General features: G+C 48.7%; 1 protein-coding gene across 6 annotated transcripts in view; it reads left to right on the top strand.

Annotated features, from left to right (window-relative positions):
• Positions 1–16,554, top strand: part of RUFY2 (RUN and FYVE domain containing 2) — a 35,767-nt gene extending 19,213 nt beyond the window's left edge. The window contains exons 7-18 of one of the 6 annotated variants that reach the window (XM_007478255.3): positions 137–202; positions 2,379–2,445; positions 4,558–4,659; positions 6,381–6,497; positions 6,925–7,092; positions 7,637–7,734; positions 10,219–10,338; positions 11,767–11,896; positions 12,155–12,249; positions 13,180–13,228; positions 14,322–14,399; positions 14,487–16,554. In XM_007478255.3, the coding sequence (XP_007478317.2) occupies positions 137–202; positions 2,379–2,445; positions 4,558–4,659; positions 6,381–6,497; positions 6,925–7,092; positions 7,637–7,734; positions 10,219–10,338; positions 11,767–11,896; positions 12,155–12,249; positions 13,180–13,228; positions 14,322–14,399; positions 14,487–14,630 (1,234 nt within the window). In that variant the 3' untranslated portion in view covers positions 14,631–16,554. Of the gene's footprint in view, positions 1–136; positions 203–2,375; positions 2,446–4,557; positions 4,660–6,380; positions 6,498–6,924; positions 7,093–7,636; positions 7,735–8,625; positions 10,008–10,218; positions 10,339–11,766; positions 11,907–12,154; positions 12,250–13,106; positions 13,229–14,321; positions 14,400–14,486 lie in introns of those variants that run through there. The other 5 variants (XM_007478254.3, XR_008911613.1, XR_008911614.1 and 2 more) reach the window with 5 other exon arrangements.
• The last annotated feature ends 195 nt before the right edge of the window (positions 16,555–16,749 follow it).

Below are 16,749 nucleotides of genomic sequence, written 5' to 3'. Positions count from 1 at the left end.
CTTATTTGCAGAAGAACAATGCATTCTTATCATAGAATTTCCCAAAAGTATTTTTACAGTCCTTTCTAGATGGCTTAATACACCCTTGGGCACACACTTCCATAAAAACACTAAGGTCACTACTTCTCTATTTTAGGAATGTTCAAATCGCTGCCATTTTGGACCAAAAGAATTATGTTGAAGAATTAAATAGGCAACTGAAGTAAGTATTTATGGATACCTAGTAAATAGATGTTTCAGTATTATTTTACAGTTCTTGCAGATAGCTCGACCCTCTTCTCATCTATTCCTTGGTAAGCAGAAACCTCACAGGGTTTAACGGTCAGTGAAATTACTGAAGACAGTTTTCATTTCCAGCAGAGAATGAGAAGGAATCCTGGGGAGTTGTACTTTTTTAAAAAGAGCTATATCATTTCCCTTAAATTTTGAGAAAAGCAGAGCTTGGGAGTTCCCTGGTAGGATTCTGGTCATTCAAACAGTCATTTTTTCTCTCTGCTTTAAATCTCAGAGCTATAGTTCATGCTTAAGTGAGGGACGTGGTCAACGGCCATCTTCCATCTCAGAACCGTTTTTTGCCCCTTGCAAGGATGGGAGCTACCCTGGAGGGAGACCAGATCTGAAATGCTGAGGTTTATGTAGTTGACAATAATGTTAACATTATGACTGACAGGAAGGGAAGCTGCAACCCTTTCCCCAGATGGAGTTGGAAGGAGAATCTATCTGACAAGGTCTTTTTACTTCTTTAATTGTTTTAAGAAACAGGTGACAGATGGAATAAGATATGTTTTTACTATTGACCTTATAAAGATACAGCGACAAAATTGTTTTCAAATGCATCCTTTATATTTACATACATGGATTATTCTGCAAAATGACGCCACCTGCATTGTGTAAGAATAGTGGGCCAGACTTTGGGGTAGATATCACGTTTAGAGAGGGCAGAGTGTGTGCCCTCCTACACTCACAGTGCAAGAGGGGCATGTGACCCATCCTCAGGTAGTTGTCATCCCTAGTATTACATGGCAAGTCCCTTTGAGGAATGTGTAACAGCAGATTGTTCATGTTCAGAAGGAAATGGTCATTAATGACCGTCTAGGGAGGCCAAGGAACACTTCTTGGAGAAGGTAGCATTTGATATGGACTTTAAAGGCAGATACGGCTTCAATAAGTAAAGAGGGGAAGGAAGGACACTTGGGGGCAAGCTATAGTATAAGCAAAACTAGGGAGGGGGGAGCATATTTGAGGAACAAAGACTAGTCCACTTTGCCCTAAGCATAGAAGGATGGAATCCTGCCCAGTGGTCCAGGTCTTTGAATGCCTGGTAAGGTCAGTGAATAGCTGCAATCCAGATGCCTTTATGAATCCTTATCTATGAACTGCTGAAGAGGAATGATGGAATAACCAGAATCTGAAGCATTTCTTCTTTTAGTATCAAACTAACATACCCTTCAGCTTGCTGGTGAGAAAGTTGTGAGGTTGTTAAATCTCTGAACCCGTCCTTTGGATGTAACATGTCACTGGAGATCAGTTGGAATCATGGCAAAAAGGAGTGAAGCTAAAAGTTGAACCCAGAAGCGAAACTCCTTCATTTTCCGACATACAGAAAAGTACCCGCGGGTTATGCTGGCATTTTCCAGATCCATAATCGGCATCTTGTTTCTACAGACCAGCTGTCCTGATGCTTATAAATTTCAGGACTCTTCTCATCCATATTTTCCAACCCCAGGGGTAATTGGGAAGACCTCTTTGGGCCTTGTAGAAATATCAAGAGGGACAAAAGCATGCCTGTGATTTAAGACTAAACCCTTTAAATTTAATTTAAACCCTGTTTAGATTTAAAGAGTGGACATGCAGATTCTTGGCCAAGAATTTTGACAGTTGTGTTACTAATTTTATGACTTTGTGACCTCTCTGAGTAAAAGGAGACCATTGGATTATGTGCTATCTTAGGTTTCCTCCAACTTTAATTCTTCTGTTTCAACCATATGCACCCAGATAGGAACCATATTTCTGTGTTTTAATAGAATTTAATAATATCTAAGTTTGTCCTGTTTAGAATTTCCAGAATACAACTTTATGTTGATACCAAGTACAGATAATGTGACCCAAAGGGGGAGATAGTTATCAAGCAACAAGAAACTAAAAAAAAAAATTGGAATAGAAAGTATGTGAAAACTTTGGTTGTTGTCGAGTTATTGCTCTTCTACTGAAGCAAGAAATGAAATCAGGATCCAAGTAAATAAAATATTTCCTGAACAACAGTCTGAGCTGGGAAGTTGGCTTATGCCAACCAGCATTTGGGTTTGGCATAACAAATGGGTTTACCTCTTTGAGTTTGTTGTAATTAAATGATATTTTTTTTTTATTACTTTCAGTAGCACAGTCAGCAGCCTTCATTCAAGAGTCGATTCATTAGAAAAGTCAAACACTAGACTGATTGAAGAGGTATTGACGTCCAGTAATGTATAACTTTACTTCACAGACCTGGTGGTCCCTTTCATTATTTGCATGAACTTTATGTAAGCTCTTACAAAAGCTGAATTGGGTGATATCTGTGATAGAGATAACTGTCATTAATTCCCAGGGAAAAAAAGGAACCAGGCTCCTCCTGGTAGGCCTTGGAGATACTTGCTTCTGGAAATGGGTCTCCTAAAGAAAACTTTGGGGCATTGAAAATAAGACACCAAAAGCCTCCAACCCTTAACTCACCTGTAATTGTACTCAAATGCCCCTTCACCTATATCTAGAGGCTTCCTTATAGCCATACTGTCTCAATAAATAGATTTGTCCATCTTAGTCTAGCCAAAAGACTTTATCCTCAAGCATTATTGCACAATTATTTCCCCCTGTTGTTACCAGAATGATCCCATGTGGCATTTGTATTAGTGGATATTCCCTGGTCCCTGGGCTAGTTTGAGGCAAAACCAGATTGGAACCCAGGTCGTTCAATTCATTCCCCATTTAGGAAGCTTTATCAGTAATTTTAAGAACAGCCTATTAGCCCACAACACGGTCCAATTCCCACAACGATTGAGTTCATAGGAATAGTAAATATGGGAACAAGTAGATAAGGGATAGGCTATTGGAGTTAAGTGACTTGCCCAGCTCACACCACTAGGAGGTGTCTGAGGCCAGAACCCAGGATCGCCGTCTCCAGGCCTGGACCTCTATCCAGTGAGGCCCCGAGGCTGCCTGTCCCCATGGACTGCTGATCCTAGAGGGAGCTGCCTCGCATCAATCAAGGAGCCCAGAGGTCTGATGCTTCCCCTTTGTCTCTGGTTCCTCCTTTGCTCTTTAAATTGATGCTGTGAACTTTTGTATTGAGTTTTTGATTAGTCTTGCCATAGATAAAATTGTTTGAATGTCCCTGCTAACGGACTGAACATTGGAAATGATTTCAGGTCCTGATGGTTGTCAACGTAGTCTTGGTGTAATTTCCAGATACCTTGCTACAGAGCACATATTTGAATTGACGTTCAATTTCCCAATATCCACATAATTGAATGGATGTGAGAAGTAAAGACTAAAAGTAGAGTGAAAGTTTAATATCACCCCTTTAGTTTGTATTTGATTTAAGAGTAGGAGACATTTTTATTAAGTGGAGGCTGTAGTTCCTTTCTGCCCCTTCTTGCTTGGGTAGAAGGAAGAGGGAAGCAGGTTATAAGGTATAATTCCACTGGGTTTGGAGTGAGGGGGGATGAGGTAAAAGTAAAGAGCTTTCTTTCCACAGGGGAGGCCGTTGCTTTTGAACAAAACAGGGACGTTTTGTTGCTCAGTCGTTAAAGTCATAATCTGACTCTCAGTGACCCCTTTTTGGGGTTTTCTTGATAGATACTAGAATGGTTTGCCATTTCCTTCAGCTTATTTTACAGTTAAGGAAACTGAGGCCAACAGGGCTAAAAGACTTCCCCAAGGTCACACGACTAGTGTCTGAAGCTGGCTTTGAACTCAGTAAGAAGAGTCTTCCTGACTCCAGGCCATGGCACTCTATCCATTAAGCCATCCCAGCTGCCCTTCTGACAGTGAGGAGAGGCATCCAGTGAGCGACAGTGTGGAGAAGTCCTTGGTTTTAAAGCCAGGGGACTTGGGTTTGAATCTTAGTTTTGCTATTTACTGCCTGCATGACTCTGGGAAGTTGTTTTGCCCCTCTAAGCCTCAATTTCTTTATCTGTAAGACACTGAGCTGGTTGGACCAGATAACTTCTGAGGTCCCTGCCAGAGCCAAGTCTGTGAGCATTGAATCTTACTCTATTTCTCAGACTACTTTCTGAAACTCACTTGGACCAGACAGTCTTTAATGGCTCTTCAAGCCCTAAGTCATCCTGTGATTCTGTGTATGGAACTAGAAAACTCTTCTTTGAGGATTTTATTTTTCCCAACTTATATTTCTGAGCGTAACTTGTTGGGAGATGGCGGGAGGTGCATAGAGCACATGAATACATCCTATGCAAGGGAACAAGTTTCAAGAGATTTTAGTAATGATTTTCAATGAATAATATTTTTCACAAAAAAAGATGTTAACGTTCTCTCTTCTTGTCCCTTTCTCTTCATATGTAGTTAGCAATAGCAAAGAACAATATCATTAAACTTCAAGAAGAGAACCATCAGTTACGAAGTGAAAACAAACTGATCTTAATGAAAACGCAACAACACTTAGAGGTACACGTCAAACACTTTCTTTTTTGAAATTCAGTTCTATTTTCCACTTGCCATTCTCGGCTTCCCATTCTCCCGCCCCCCTCAGATAAGAAATCAAGAAAAGAAAAGCCTGGTGCAAATATCACCTTCTTCTGCATCGCCCGTGGCTGAGGAGACAGACTGTCTTCACTCTGAATCCACCACTCCTTGATCTGGAAGTTTCTCTTTAGTAGATCTCATCACAAGTTCTCTGGAATCGTGGTTCTCCTCATACTAATTAGCGTTCCCAAGTCTCTCAGAATTGTTTGTCTTTATAGTCATGTTGCTATTGTATAAATTATCCTCCTGGCTCTGCTCATTTTGTGCATCAGTTTATACATTTTTTTTGACAGCCCAATAGCATTCTGTTACATTCACATACTATAACCCGTTCAGCTGTTCCCCAGGTGGTGGGTATCCCATCAGTTTCCAGTCCTTTGCCACCATGAAAAGAAATGCTATAAATATTTTTGTTCGTGGGGTGTTTGTCCTCTTTCTTCGATCTTCTTGGGGTATAGGCCTGGAGGAGTTATTACTGTTCAGAGGGAATGCACATCTCAATAGCTTTGGGGGCATATTTCCAAATGCTTTAAAAAGTGGCTAGACTTGTTCCCAGTACATTAATGTACCAGTTTTTCCACCTCCTCTCCAGCGTTTGTCAGGTTCCTTTTTCATTAACTTAGCTTAATTGACAGGTGTGATAAGGAATCACAGAATTTCCAGTTCATATCTTTAGCCCATGTATCAATGAGCAAATGACTCTTGCTCTGATACGTTTACCTCAGCTCTCTCTCGGGCTTAAAAATGAAACCTTGATCAGAGAAACTTACTGCAAAGATTTTCCTCCCAATTTCCTGCTTTTCTCTTCATTTGAGCTCCATTGTTTTTGTGTGTGCAAACCCTTTTTAATTGCGTATCCTTCAAAGTTCCCATTTTGCCTCCTGTGAATCTGTTTCTTATTTGATCAGACCATGAATCTGATCAGTCATCGCTTCGGTGCTCCTTGAGTGTCTTGGTGACGTCCCTTTGGGTCACGTGCCGTGTGCGGCACGCGTGGTCACGAGTGATTGGGGAGTGAGCGTCAGCCCGCTAGGGAGAGCCAGATAAGGGACCACATGGAAGAAGACAGAGACTTTCAGAGGGGGTCAAACCCTGGGCCCGGCAGCTCTTGGGGGTGTTACTGTCCCACGGGGTAGTGTTTGTGGAAACGGCTTCACGCAGGAATGGTACCGGGCTGTTATTACAGACGTAAACCAGTTGGGAAACAGTGAAGCAAGTCCGTCCTGGGGGAGGCAGTTTGGTACTTCAGTCATGTGGTAGCAGGACGTCTTTGCTCTGGAGTGAGGCGGGACTCGGCTCTCGGGCCAGCGTGGCTGCTTTCCTCCGTGGCCTCCCACCCGTGGGCCTGACTAACGGGCGCATTTGGAGCCGAGCTTCGTCTGTGCTGTGAAGTGCTGCTCAGCGCCGAGGTTCTTTGGGACGACGCGTCGCCTTTCCCCAGGAGCTTTGTCAGGTTCTTGGCCACGTGGCTGGGATCTTTGTGTGTCCGTCAGCCGGCCGCTGAGCCAAACTTTTGTTCGTCACCCCTTGGCCTCCCGTTGGGGGCCTCCTCCATGACCCGCCCGCAGGTGGCGTGGCCGCCTTGTGTCGGAGCTTCCTCCCGGGAAACGGGGGTAGCCTCGGCCCCTCTGCTCTCTTCCCAGGTGACCAAAGTGGACGTGGAGACCGAGCTGCAGACGTACAAGCAGTCTCGCCAGGGGCTGGATGAAATGTACAACGAGGCGCGCAGGCAGCTCCGAGAGGAGGCTCAGCTGCGGCAGGTGAGGCTCCCCCCGCTTTGTGACAGCAGCAGCCAGCCGGGGGCTGTTTGGCACAGCGTGCCTCACCTTCGGCCCCGGGGAGGGGAAGCTGGAGAGAAGTGCTCATCCTTGTCGTTGTCGGCACCTCCTCTTGCCCTCCATCTCAGGGTGGAGAGCCGGTCACTGGTGATGGCTGGAAAGTAGCCTTGTCTGAAGATTCGGCTCGAAGCCCCTCTCGTCTGTTCACGCGTGCCTTTTAACCCGCCCTTGAGCACTTACCGTGTGCGCTCTGCTGGGCGCTAGAAAAGATTAACAAGTGAAGCCGGGGGGCCCCTCTTACAGCTGCGGGCAGGAGGCTCGGGGGGCCAGGCTGGGGGAGGGGCTTCCTGGGGCCCCCCCTACCCTCCAGGCCTCCTGGGGCGCCCCATGGCGCGTGCTTGTGTTTCAGGATGTGGAGAATGAGCTCATGGTGCAAGTGAGCATGAAACACGAGATTGAGCTCGCCATGAAGCTGCTGGAGAAGGACATCCATGAGAAGCAAGACACGCTGATAGGCCTTCGCCAGCAGCTGGAGGACGTGAAAGCCATCAACATCGAGATGTACCAGAAGCTGCAGGTAGAGGCCCGGCCCTCCCTGCTCCCCGGGCTCCTGGGCTCAGCCCAGGGCCTCTCCCTGCCCCCGGGAGGCTCACCCCTGCTCAGCACCTCCTTCAGGGGGCCTGGAAGAGATGGGGAAAGGCCTTTGCAAGCACTGTGGGAATGCTTGCTCTCGCCACTGTGACCGAGAAGAAGGCGATTTTAGCCAGATGAAAGGACAAGGGAAGCCTAAGCTCTCACGGCTTCCCTATTTACTCTGCACGAGGGAAGGCCGTGCTTAAAACGAGCAGAATTCAAATATTAACATTAGAATGACTTCTGCCACCTTCTTTGTTTTGGTCAGAGGAGTCCCTGCAGCTCTCACAAGGCCGATCACTGTACAAGCTGCAGAGAGTCCTCTGACTTGGGCTTACGCGAGTGTTCCTGCGACTTGGTGCCGTGCAGTCACCTTCCTAGAAATGGGAGTCATTTACTCGAATGCCTAAACAATCCGGTAAAGCAAACCTAGTGCATAGTTAGGGTTTGGTGATCCCAAATCAGCGCAGCTTTATGTTCTCACCCAGGGCTCTGAAGAGGGGATGAAAGAAAAGAATGAAATAATTGGTCGGCTGGAGGATAAGACCAATAAGATCACCGCCGCCATGAAGCAGCTGGAGCAAAGGTAGGGCGTCCGCAGCATTTGCTTCTTTTTCACCCCTTTCACTCGTTTTCCCTGACTGCACCCTGCCACCTGTCACCCCAGCTGCCTTTCTAGCAAGGTTTAGGCCAGTGACCTGTTGGAAGAGACTGGCAGGTTTTACCACTGGGTTTTGTTGTTTGGAAATAATTGCCTCGTGAAGAAGAAAACCCAGGGTAAAAGGAGGCCTCTGACTCGTGCCTAGCGCCTGCCATCTCCACTGTCTCGCGCATGTGCTTCTCTGAGTTGGCCTTGCCGTTGTGTCTTTCTGCTCATTTTCTCATCTACAAAATTAGGGCTTTGGGCTGGGTGGTCTTAAGTGCCTTTGAGCTCTACTAGTCTGAGTTATCGCCTTCCCCAGTTATTTCTGCCACTCTAAATCATATCAGTCCATCAGGGGTCAGGAGTTTGATTCTGAAGTATTTGGCCTACCTCTTTGCCAAGTATTTTACATTCAAGCGTGTAAAACCATTTGGAGCATTTAACTAATGATGCACAGACTCTTAATTAGAGAAAAAGAGGCGTAAAAATGTTAAAATAAAACCCATCTAGGTCAAGAGTAACGAAGGTTTGTGTAGAGATTTAATCATTTGTAGGTGGACTTTTTCATTTTTATTGTTGGAAAATGTAATCGACCTCCATTACCCCGTCATATTGCTGTCAACATATGTCTTACCATTGCTTTCTTTGAATCTACCAATGAAAAACATAACTATTAAAGCTTTATTGACATGAATATTCTTTTATTGACATCCTCTTTTCTTTCTTCTTTTTTTCTTTTCTCTTTTGTCTTGTTTCTTTTATCCCAATTTTTACATTTCGGACATTTTTATTACTTCTCTCTTGCCTTTTATTTCTGTCCATCCCATCCTGAAGTGATAAAGATCTGTTAACTCAAACTAGGACTATTGCAATGTCATTTGTCAAGTGTGCCAGCAGTGACACGCAGCCCCAGTACAAACTGGTCAAAGATATATCTTTCTGAAGCCACCTCATGCCTGCTGCATCTCCAAATTCCAAGAGGGTGTTTGCATTTGTACAACTTGTTCCTATTAAAAGAGATGCTACGAAATATTAGAAAAGGGTGTTAGGAAGCCCCTGGACTCTCTTTGCTGTGGTCATACACTGTCATGAAGTGAGCCAGTGGATTTGAATTCTCCCCCAAAGTTCTCTGCACCCGGACGAATGGAGCCATTGGAAGTTAGGGTTACCAGACACAGTCTCCTTATTTTCTGGCTAGTTTTTAATGCAAAATATAAAATTGCTTAAAATTAAATCAACCTTTTTTCCCACATTGTGCTGACCCAAGTTTCTTTCCTTTGGCACTCTCTTTTTCTTATGGCTCCACCTGATTTTTAAATATCCGTTTGACTCCCACACCTTGCCCGTCTTTGTGCTGGAGTCTCTTTCACGTTGGCCACTCCTGTTAAGCCTTCTTTAATGGTAGCACAACCTTAAGGCCTGTTGTGCTGGGCCTGACGAAAATGCCCTTAATCCTTCTAGGAGAGCTATGGAGAATTGGCGTGGTACAGAACGTGCATTTTGTTTTGGCCTTCAAAGATCCATACATTGAGTGGTGGTTTCCCTTCCTTATTCACCTGGGGATAGAGCAACTCCTGCAGAAGCACCGGGAAAACACGTGCTTCTGTGACTCCAGTGGTGGAATTTTGAAAGGAAATTCACCAGCTGGAATGTGACTCGGTAGGCCCCCGTCTCGGTGGCGCTTTCCAATCAGTCACGCTTCCCAGCAGTATCTTGGAGAGCCTTTCTTTGAAAAGTAAGCAGTGAACTGTAACATCACAGTTTCTGAAATCTCTCATAGCAAAAGCTGTGGGGGGCAAGGCAGAGAGAAGAGGCGCGTGCTGCCTAGAGTTGAGTCCTCAGAGTAGGGAAGCAAAGCTCGAAACAAGGAAAGAAAGGCAACACGCACGGCATCTTTAGCTTTCCTTTTTAATGATTTCGCTGGTGGGAGCCTGTGTGGTCTAGGGAGCCAGAGTGCCAACGACCACAGACGTGGTTTGACTTTAACCCCCCCAGGCCCCACCGCCCGGGGCCATTGGGTCAGGACAGGGCTCGGGGCTGCACTGGGGTCTCGGCCTCCTCCCATGGCCTGGAGCCCAGCAAGCCAAGGGAGGGCTGTGCTCGGCAGTGCCCGTCCTTAGGTTGTAAGCTAGACTAAACTCCGTGGAAGCGATAAAAGTTGTACTGCTTTGCATTGTTAACCATAAACAAGAAATAAAGCGAATCTGAAGACCGTGTCCTGGGTGTATCATACAGCATCGAACACCACGGAAGCCGCCTTTAGGCTCTGTGTGGCTCTTTCTCATTTGAGTTTGTAAGTTTCCCCCAGACTTTGTTTTTGTTTAGAAATGGTTCTATTTCCCCATTTTTCTTTTATTTGTCTTCTTCACCCTTTTACACCCTAGTTCTAGCCTCAGTTTTACCCAAAGTTGATTTGAATTACACCAGATTGCAGCAAGCAGAGAAGGCTCAAATGGAAGCCAAGAATGAGGATGAGAAATTTGAACAAGAGTGTCTGAGTCAGTCTGACAGCCTACAGAAACAAATATGCCAAAAGGAGACACAACTGTGAGTCTGCGCTTCCCTTTTATCCCAAGACGTATATGGCGAGCGTGGGGGGGCTGGGGGGGCTGGGGGTGTCTCTTGTCATTGAGACTCCTCCGCAAGGCTTGACCCAACGTCCTTGGCTGATCGTGGAGGTCAGGCTGTCCCCTCTGTAAAAATGGAGACTTGAACCTGGGACTACGTTTCCCAGAAGTCCTTGCTCACTTCCCAAAATGCCTTGTAACCTCACCTGGGCCGAGAGTGAGATGGGGTATTTAACCTGGTTGTTAAGGCTACTGGGGCTCTTTCCTGTTTCGGCCGGCAAGCAGAAGGCTCTTTCATAGTGTAGGTGAGGTTAAAATGGGCCCAGGCTCACCTAGCACGGGCTTCTCTTACTGGTATATTCTCCAGTTATATTCTCAAATTCTCAACCTTTAATAAAACTCGAAAAATTTAATACTCCTTGCAGAGAGAAACTAATTTCTACCTGCCTGAGTTAACCCCCAAATTTTAACTGTTACACCTCTTATCTCCTATTCAGCTTGGGGGAGCGGGTTCTCCCAATAGAGCGTCATCAGGAGAGGACGGATTTGTTCTCGTCCTCCTTTCCCCAGTGTCCAGCCCAGGACCTAGAGCCCATTTTGGGGGACTGATTGATGGTGCCAGTGTCTTATAAGAAAAGATGGCGGCCCCTGATGCTGCCGTTATTGCAGCTAGGACAGTCTGAGCTGCCTCTTCTTGGAGTTGTTTGACTGTCAGTAAGTTTGGGATGTTGGCACACGAGACGGATCAAGACGCTCCAAATAAGACTATTTGGGACCTTTCTTTGGCTCGTGGATGGCCACAAGGGTTAGCTTCCTGATGTGGGCCGGCTCGTTCATGGAGAGCGGAGTAGTGCTTCCTGGCCCAGAAGGACTGGCACAAGCCTCGTCCATCCTACCTCTGCTGCCTAATCCATGCTTGATTCTGGCCGAGCAGCTGCGCTTCCTCTTCTGTGAAAGGAGAGGGTTGGCCAGGCCACGTCTGGGGTTCCTCTTGGCTCCAAACTGGTGATTCGATGAATCCGTTTTCACCTAATACTTTGGCTTTTTTTCTCTTTGTATTGAAATATCTTCTAGAAACCATGTGTTCTAAGCCACAAATGAAAAGATTTGTGGAAGAAACGGCACTGGCCATTTATAAAAGGGCCTTTCAGACCTTGAAATGCTGTGTAAATGCTAGTTAATTGTGAATTTAGAACAGCATCAGCCGCTATCACAGCCTACAAAGGGAAAACGCATTTTCTACCTGAAAATAAACTTCTGCCCAGAGGCACTTTTTACGGGTCTGCGCCATTGAAAACAGTAGTAACAGGTTGCCCTCCTTGTCTGGGCCCTTTTCTGACCTGGCCAGTTCTACATCTGTGGCTGCCTGCCCTGAGCCCTGATGTTCTGTCTCTCTTTGTGCCCGAAGGGCTCAGTTGGAAACCGATTTGAAGATTGAGAAGGAGTGGAGGCAGACGCTGCAGGAGGACCTCCAGAGGGAGAGCGAGGCCCTGTGCCAGCTGAGAAGCGAGACGCGACACATCACGAGCCTGAAAAAAGTACATGGCGGTAAAACGTTGACCGTCCGTAGCAGTGTTCTGTGTAGGAGGCGGCTCTCCGAGAGAGCCGGAGAGCCCTTCTCAGGGCCAGGCGCGCTCCGCGAGCGCCCCCGGCCTCTGGAGGCTGCGCGCGTCACTGCTGGGCCGCGTGTGACGGCGGGCAGGCGGCGGCCTCGAGCGCGTGGCTGAGGCGTGTTAGACAGGGCACCGATGTGTTCTTCCTTCTGACACGTCTTTGTGTTTTCCTTGTTCCTGAAGGAATTCCTGAGCCTCCAGAATGAAAATCGGCAGCTGAAAAGAGTCTCTCGGGACCAGGAACAGGCCCTTCAGGAGCTCGGCAACAAGCTCAGCGAGTAACTTTTCTTCTTTGTCTTCTGTGAAACGGGTCGCTTGTAAGCGTGGTCTGCGCGGTCAGAGCCAGCCCGCGGGGCTCCGACCCTCTTACCCGAGAGTCAGAGCTGCCAGTGGGCCAGGGGGTGGGCAGAGCCGAAATCTGTTAGAATGAAGCTTTCGGGACGGGAAGGCTGGCGAGAGGCAGCTCAGAGCGGGCGCCTCAGGCTTCTCCCCCGGAGCCCAGGCGCGTGTGGGCGCCGCGCGGGGCTCCAGGCGTTGGAGCCGTCAGCCAGTCACCCGCGTGGCCTGCCGAACCAAGGAGGCCGCCACCAGGCAGCCCCTGCTCTTGGGAGCCTGGTGGGGGAGCGCGGCAGCAGGGAGGCCAGGAAGCCGGGCTGGGGAGGAGCAGCGGCCCCAAGGCCTTTGAAAGGCCGCCAGGATGTGCTGCTTCGTCCAGCGAGGCCTGGGCAGCCCTGGGGGTTACTGACTCTGGGAAGGGGCTTCAGGCGGAGGAGCTGATAGCTGGGGGAGGGCCGGCCGGCCCCAGGAGGGGCAGCGTGGACAGCGGGAGGGCCTTTGAGGAGAGGAGAGTGAAGGGAAAGGGAGGCCAGATCTCCAACCCGGCCCTCTGAGGGGCAGCCGAAGCTGGTGGCAAGCGGATGGGGCGGTGCTTTGGCTGGAGATGAGAATCGGCCCAAGAGGAGCCGCAGAGCCAGACCCGGCTGGGGCGATTCCGGGCCTGAGATTCTGTCATTGGGAGGGCCTGGAGGAAGTGGGGGGACCAGGGAGGGGGGCCTCGAGCCTTCCGCAGAAGTCCTCGACTTCCCCGTGAGCCTCTGGCGCGGCCCCGGACCTCCCCGGCCTCCTTTTCTTCCAGAGGCCCCGCGACGTCCTAGGGGAGCGGCCCCAAGTCTCTGGAGTCCATTTTGGCTGCTTTCTCCTCTTTTTAGATCGAAACTTAAAATAGAAGATATAAAAGAGGCCAACAAAGCTTTGCAGGTTGGTGCAGATTGTGTGTGTGTGTGTGTGTGTGTGTGTGTGTGTGTGTGTGTGTGTGTGTGTGTGTGTAAAACACCCGCCCCATCGGAGCGAATCCGCTCCGCCCGGCCCATGCTGTCATCACAAGGCCTGGAGCAGCGAGCCAGCCCTGGGCTGGGCTGGGCGAGCTTCAGGGTGTCGCAGCCGAAGCCCCCCATAAAGGAGCAGACCCGGCCCTGCCCGAGGGAGGAGGCCTGACCACAGAGAAGGGGCGCAGCGAGCTGCGCTCCGGAGATCTCGCTGGGATCAAACATAGAAGCAGTCAGAGACCTTCCCTTGAACGGGCCGCCCCGAGGATCCCCGCCAGGGCCAGCCCAGCCTGCAGCCGAGGGAGGGAGACAGGGAGGACCAGGCCAAAGGCTTGGGTTTGGGGGGCGCCTGGGGGCCCAAAGACGGGAGGTGCTGGTTCAAGTGTGGCCTCACACTTCCTGGATGGGTGACTGGACAAGTCACGCCGCCCCTGGCAGCCCTCCGCGCCCTTCCGCCTTGACACCGATACACGGTATTCGTTCCAAGACAGAAGGGAAGGTTTAAAGTCCGTCCTTCCGCCCGTCGAGGTTTGGGTTGTTTGAGGATGGCGTTTATGGGGAGCAGAGCTGCTGCGTCCCCTTTGTAGGGGGCCTCCCCAGAGGCCCGCCAGCCAGTGCAGCCGCCTGTCCGCTCCCTCCACAGCGTGGGGACTCCCGAGAGCTCACTAGCCGCGCCAGGGCGGGAGGGAAATGGCCGCCACTGCCAGATCTTTGCCTAGAAAACCCCCAATGGGGTCAGATGAAGAGTTGGCCGTGCCGGAGGCGGCTGACCGATAATGAGCCTCCTGTGGAACATTCGGGCCCCCGTTCTGCTGCCCCCTCCTGGCGGCCGTGTCCCCCCCAGCCTGGCCACCGCCGGGGGCGAGACCCCTGTTTGCGACCCTTTGGCGCGTGCGGCCCGGAGGCAGCCTTCCCGACCCCGTCCTCTCCTCCCCACCCACTCAGGGGCCCGGGGGCAGCCCGGGGCAGAGGCTGCCAAGGTGGGGGCAGCCCAGGACAGTCGTCCCCTTCTCCCTCTCCTCTAGGGTCAGGTTTGGCTGAAAGACGAAGACGCGACGCACTGCAAGTTGTGTGAAAAGGAATTCTCGCTTTCTAAGAGAAAGGTAAGCCGGGAGGGGGAGCGGGAGGCGGGAGGGAGGCCGGGAGGGAGGCTCGCTCCATAAGCGCCTCCTTCCTCTCTCCTTGAAAAGCACCACTGTCGGAACTGCGGAGAGATCTTCTGCAACGCCTGCTCCGACAATGAGCTGCCTTTGCCCTCGTCCCCCAAGCCCGTGCGCGTGTGCGATTCGTGCCACGCGCTGCTCATTCAGCGCTGCTCGTCCACCGGGCCCTGAGACGCCTGCCGGGCGCCCGACTCCGGCCTCCGGACGGCCTGGCCTGCCCGCGTCTGCTTCGCCCCGCCGCGGGGTGCCCGTCACGTCAGAGGAAAAGGCCTTGGGCCAGGCCCGCAGCCCGCAGGCCTCCCCTGGACGAGGCACTTTTCTTCTGTTACAGTAAGTGGAAAAAACCCGACCTCACGGCTGGTGAACTTTAGGGTCACCCATTTACAGCCACCAACACGGAGGCCTTTGCAAGGCCCCTCCAGCGAGACGTTTGCCTTATCTCAGAGCTGCTTCTCTTCCGCCTGCTCGAGAGCTGCCGCTTTGGCCGGTGCCTGCGATCCTTTCTAAAAGCACTTTATAAGCTTCCTCGTCCTCAAATTCTGCGCGCGGCGCGTGTTGCTGTGACACACGCTGGCTGTGAACCGTGAAAGAGCACGTGGGCTATTTATCAGCATTGACGGCCAACACGATGTTCCTCCCGAACCCATTTTGTTTAGGAAGTCAAATGTTCTCCTTTTTACCTCCCTCCCTCAGCAAGCCAAAGTGCCAGGGCGGCAGCTTCTTGCCTTTGGCTGGCCCTTCACGACCACCTTTGCATAGGAACATAAGAAAGTTAAACTCAGAGGCATCATCACAAGGGAACTTGGAGGGGAAATCTGGATTCCGCCTCATTTTGCCCCGGATGACTGACAGATTGCCCAGATGGACGAGGACTCAAAACTCCTCTAGGGTTCTCCCGAGTGCCGTTTCTCCTCCCCTGTTGGGTGTCCAGGAGATTAATCCTAAAAATGTATCAGCGGCGTTACACGAAATACACTTTAGGGATTTTAATGTCAGGGCCACGACTGTAATCATCGAGTACGAAGCAAAACGATGATCATGGAGCTTCGGCTTGAACCACTTCAGGTCGACATACTTCGAATTGGAAATTGAGTCTACACGACTCCATTTGGACTTTAAACAGACAAGAGTAACATTCAGGGTAGAATCATTTCAGTGATTGCATTTGAGACAAATGAATCAAGGCTCTATTTTCAGTGTTGATTTTCAAGTAACTTGAATGATAAAATTGTGTAAGAAATGGCAGTTTTCTAGTTCAACCATCTTTTTCTTATGTGCATAGAACACTTCTCCAAAACTTCATTGTGCATTCCAGACTTAATTATCGCTTAATCCTATAAAAAGTCCTAAAAATGGACTTAAAATAGTGCTGAGCACTTTACATTGGCCAATTGCTACGTCACATTAAATTTACTTTTTTACATTACTGGGAATGCTATAGAGAAATCAATATCATGAACTGGAAGGACCAATTCCATTTGAAAGTTCAGAAGACAAGGAGTTTTCTTGTCCTGAAATGGCAGCTGGGGAGCTGCTCACATACCATGAAAAAAGTCCCACATCTAGACCAGTCCCAAAGGGCATTTTTAATGAAGTTATTTGTGCTTTGAGAAGCTTAGTAACATCTCAAAATGCTACTTTCAGGTTCAGGAAGTGAACCTTGGATGGTTTAGTTATGGCTGTCACACACTTCTCGACATCCTGTAATTTGCCATACTTTGACAAGTATTTTGGTACTTTAAAATTGCTCAAATATTCACCTATTCATATTTCTGTACCAAGGTTCGTAAATGAGACAGCCAATTCTTAGCTCATTATTGCATGTATCATTCCAACCCAGTTATACGTTTGGTTCCGTGTATACATTTGTAGTGCTTTAAAGATATTCTCCCTCGATGTGAAATGAACAAAATTATATATTTTAAATTGTTTAGCCTTCCCTCAAAAATTAGTCATTGCAATGGCAAATCAACACTACAAATGTCATAACTCATGCTATCACAAAGACAAGTAATCTTTGAATCTGCAATTGTTCTAACTTTATAGTTTTTTATGTGATTTTTTTGGGTAAATGTAAATAAAGATAATGCATAGAGTTTGCTTTAATGAAATGTCACTGGGCTTGGGGGAACTTTTAGAATCTTTTATAATCAAGTTTTAAGAATTAACAGCATTTGGGTGAAGCAGCAGTTCTGGGGGTTTTGTTCAGGTTTAACGTCAAGCAGCTCAGGTTTTGAAAAAAAATCGTAATCCTTATTGTGTATAATTGCCTTAAGAGAAATCCCCCTTT

This window comes from Monodelphis domestica, chromosome 1 (assembly GCF_027887165.1).
Source record: "Monodelphis domestica isolate mMonDom1 chromosome 1, mMonDom1.pri, whole genome shotgun sequence".
In the NCBI taxonomy this organism is placed as follows: Eukaryota; Metazoa; Chordata; class Mammalia; order Didelphimorphia; family Didelphidae; genus Monodelphis; species Monodelphis domestica.
Note: the sequence above shows the minus strand (reverse complement) of the source record. Positions and strands in the feature narration are given on the sequence as shown.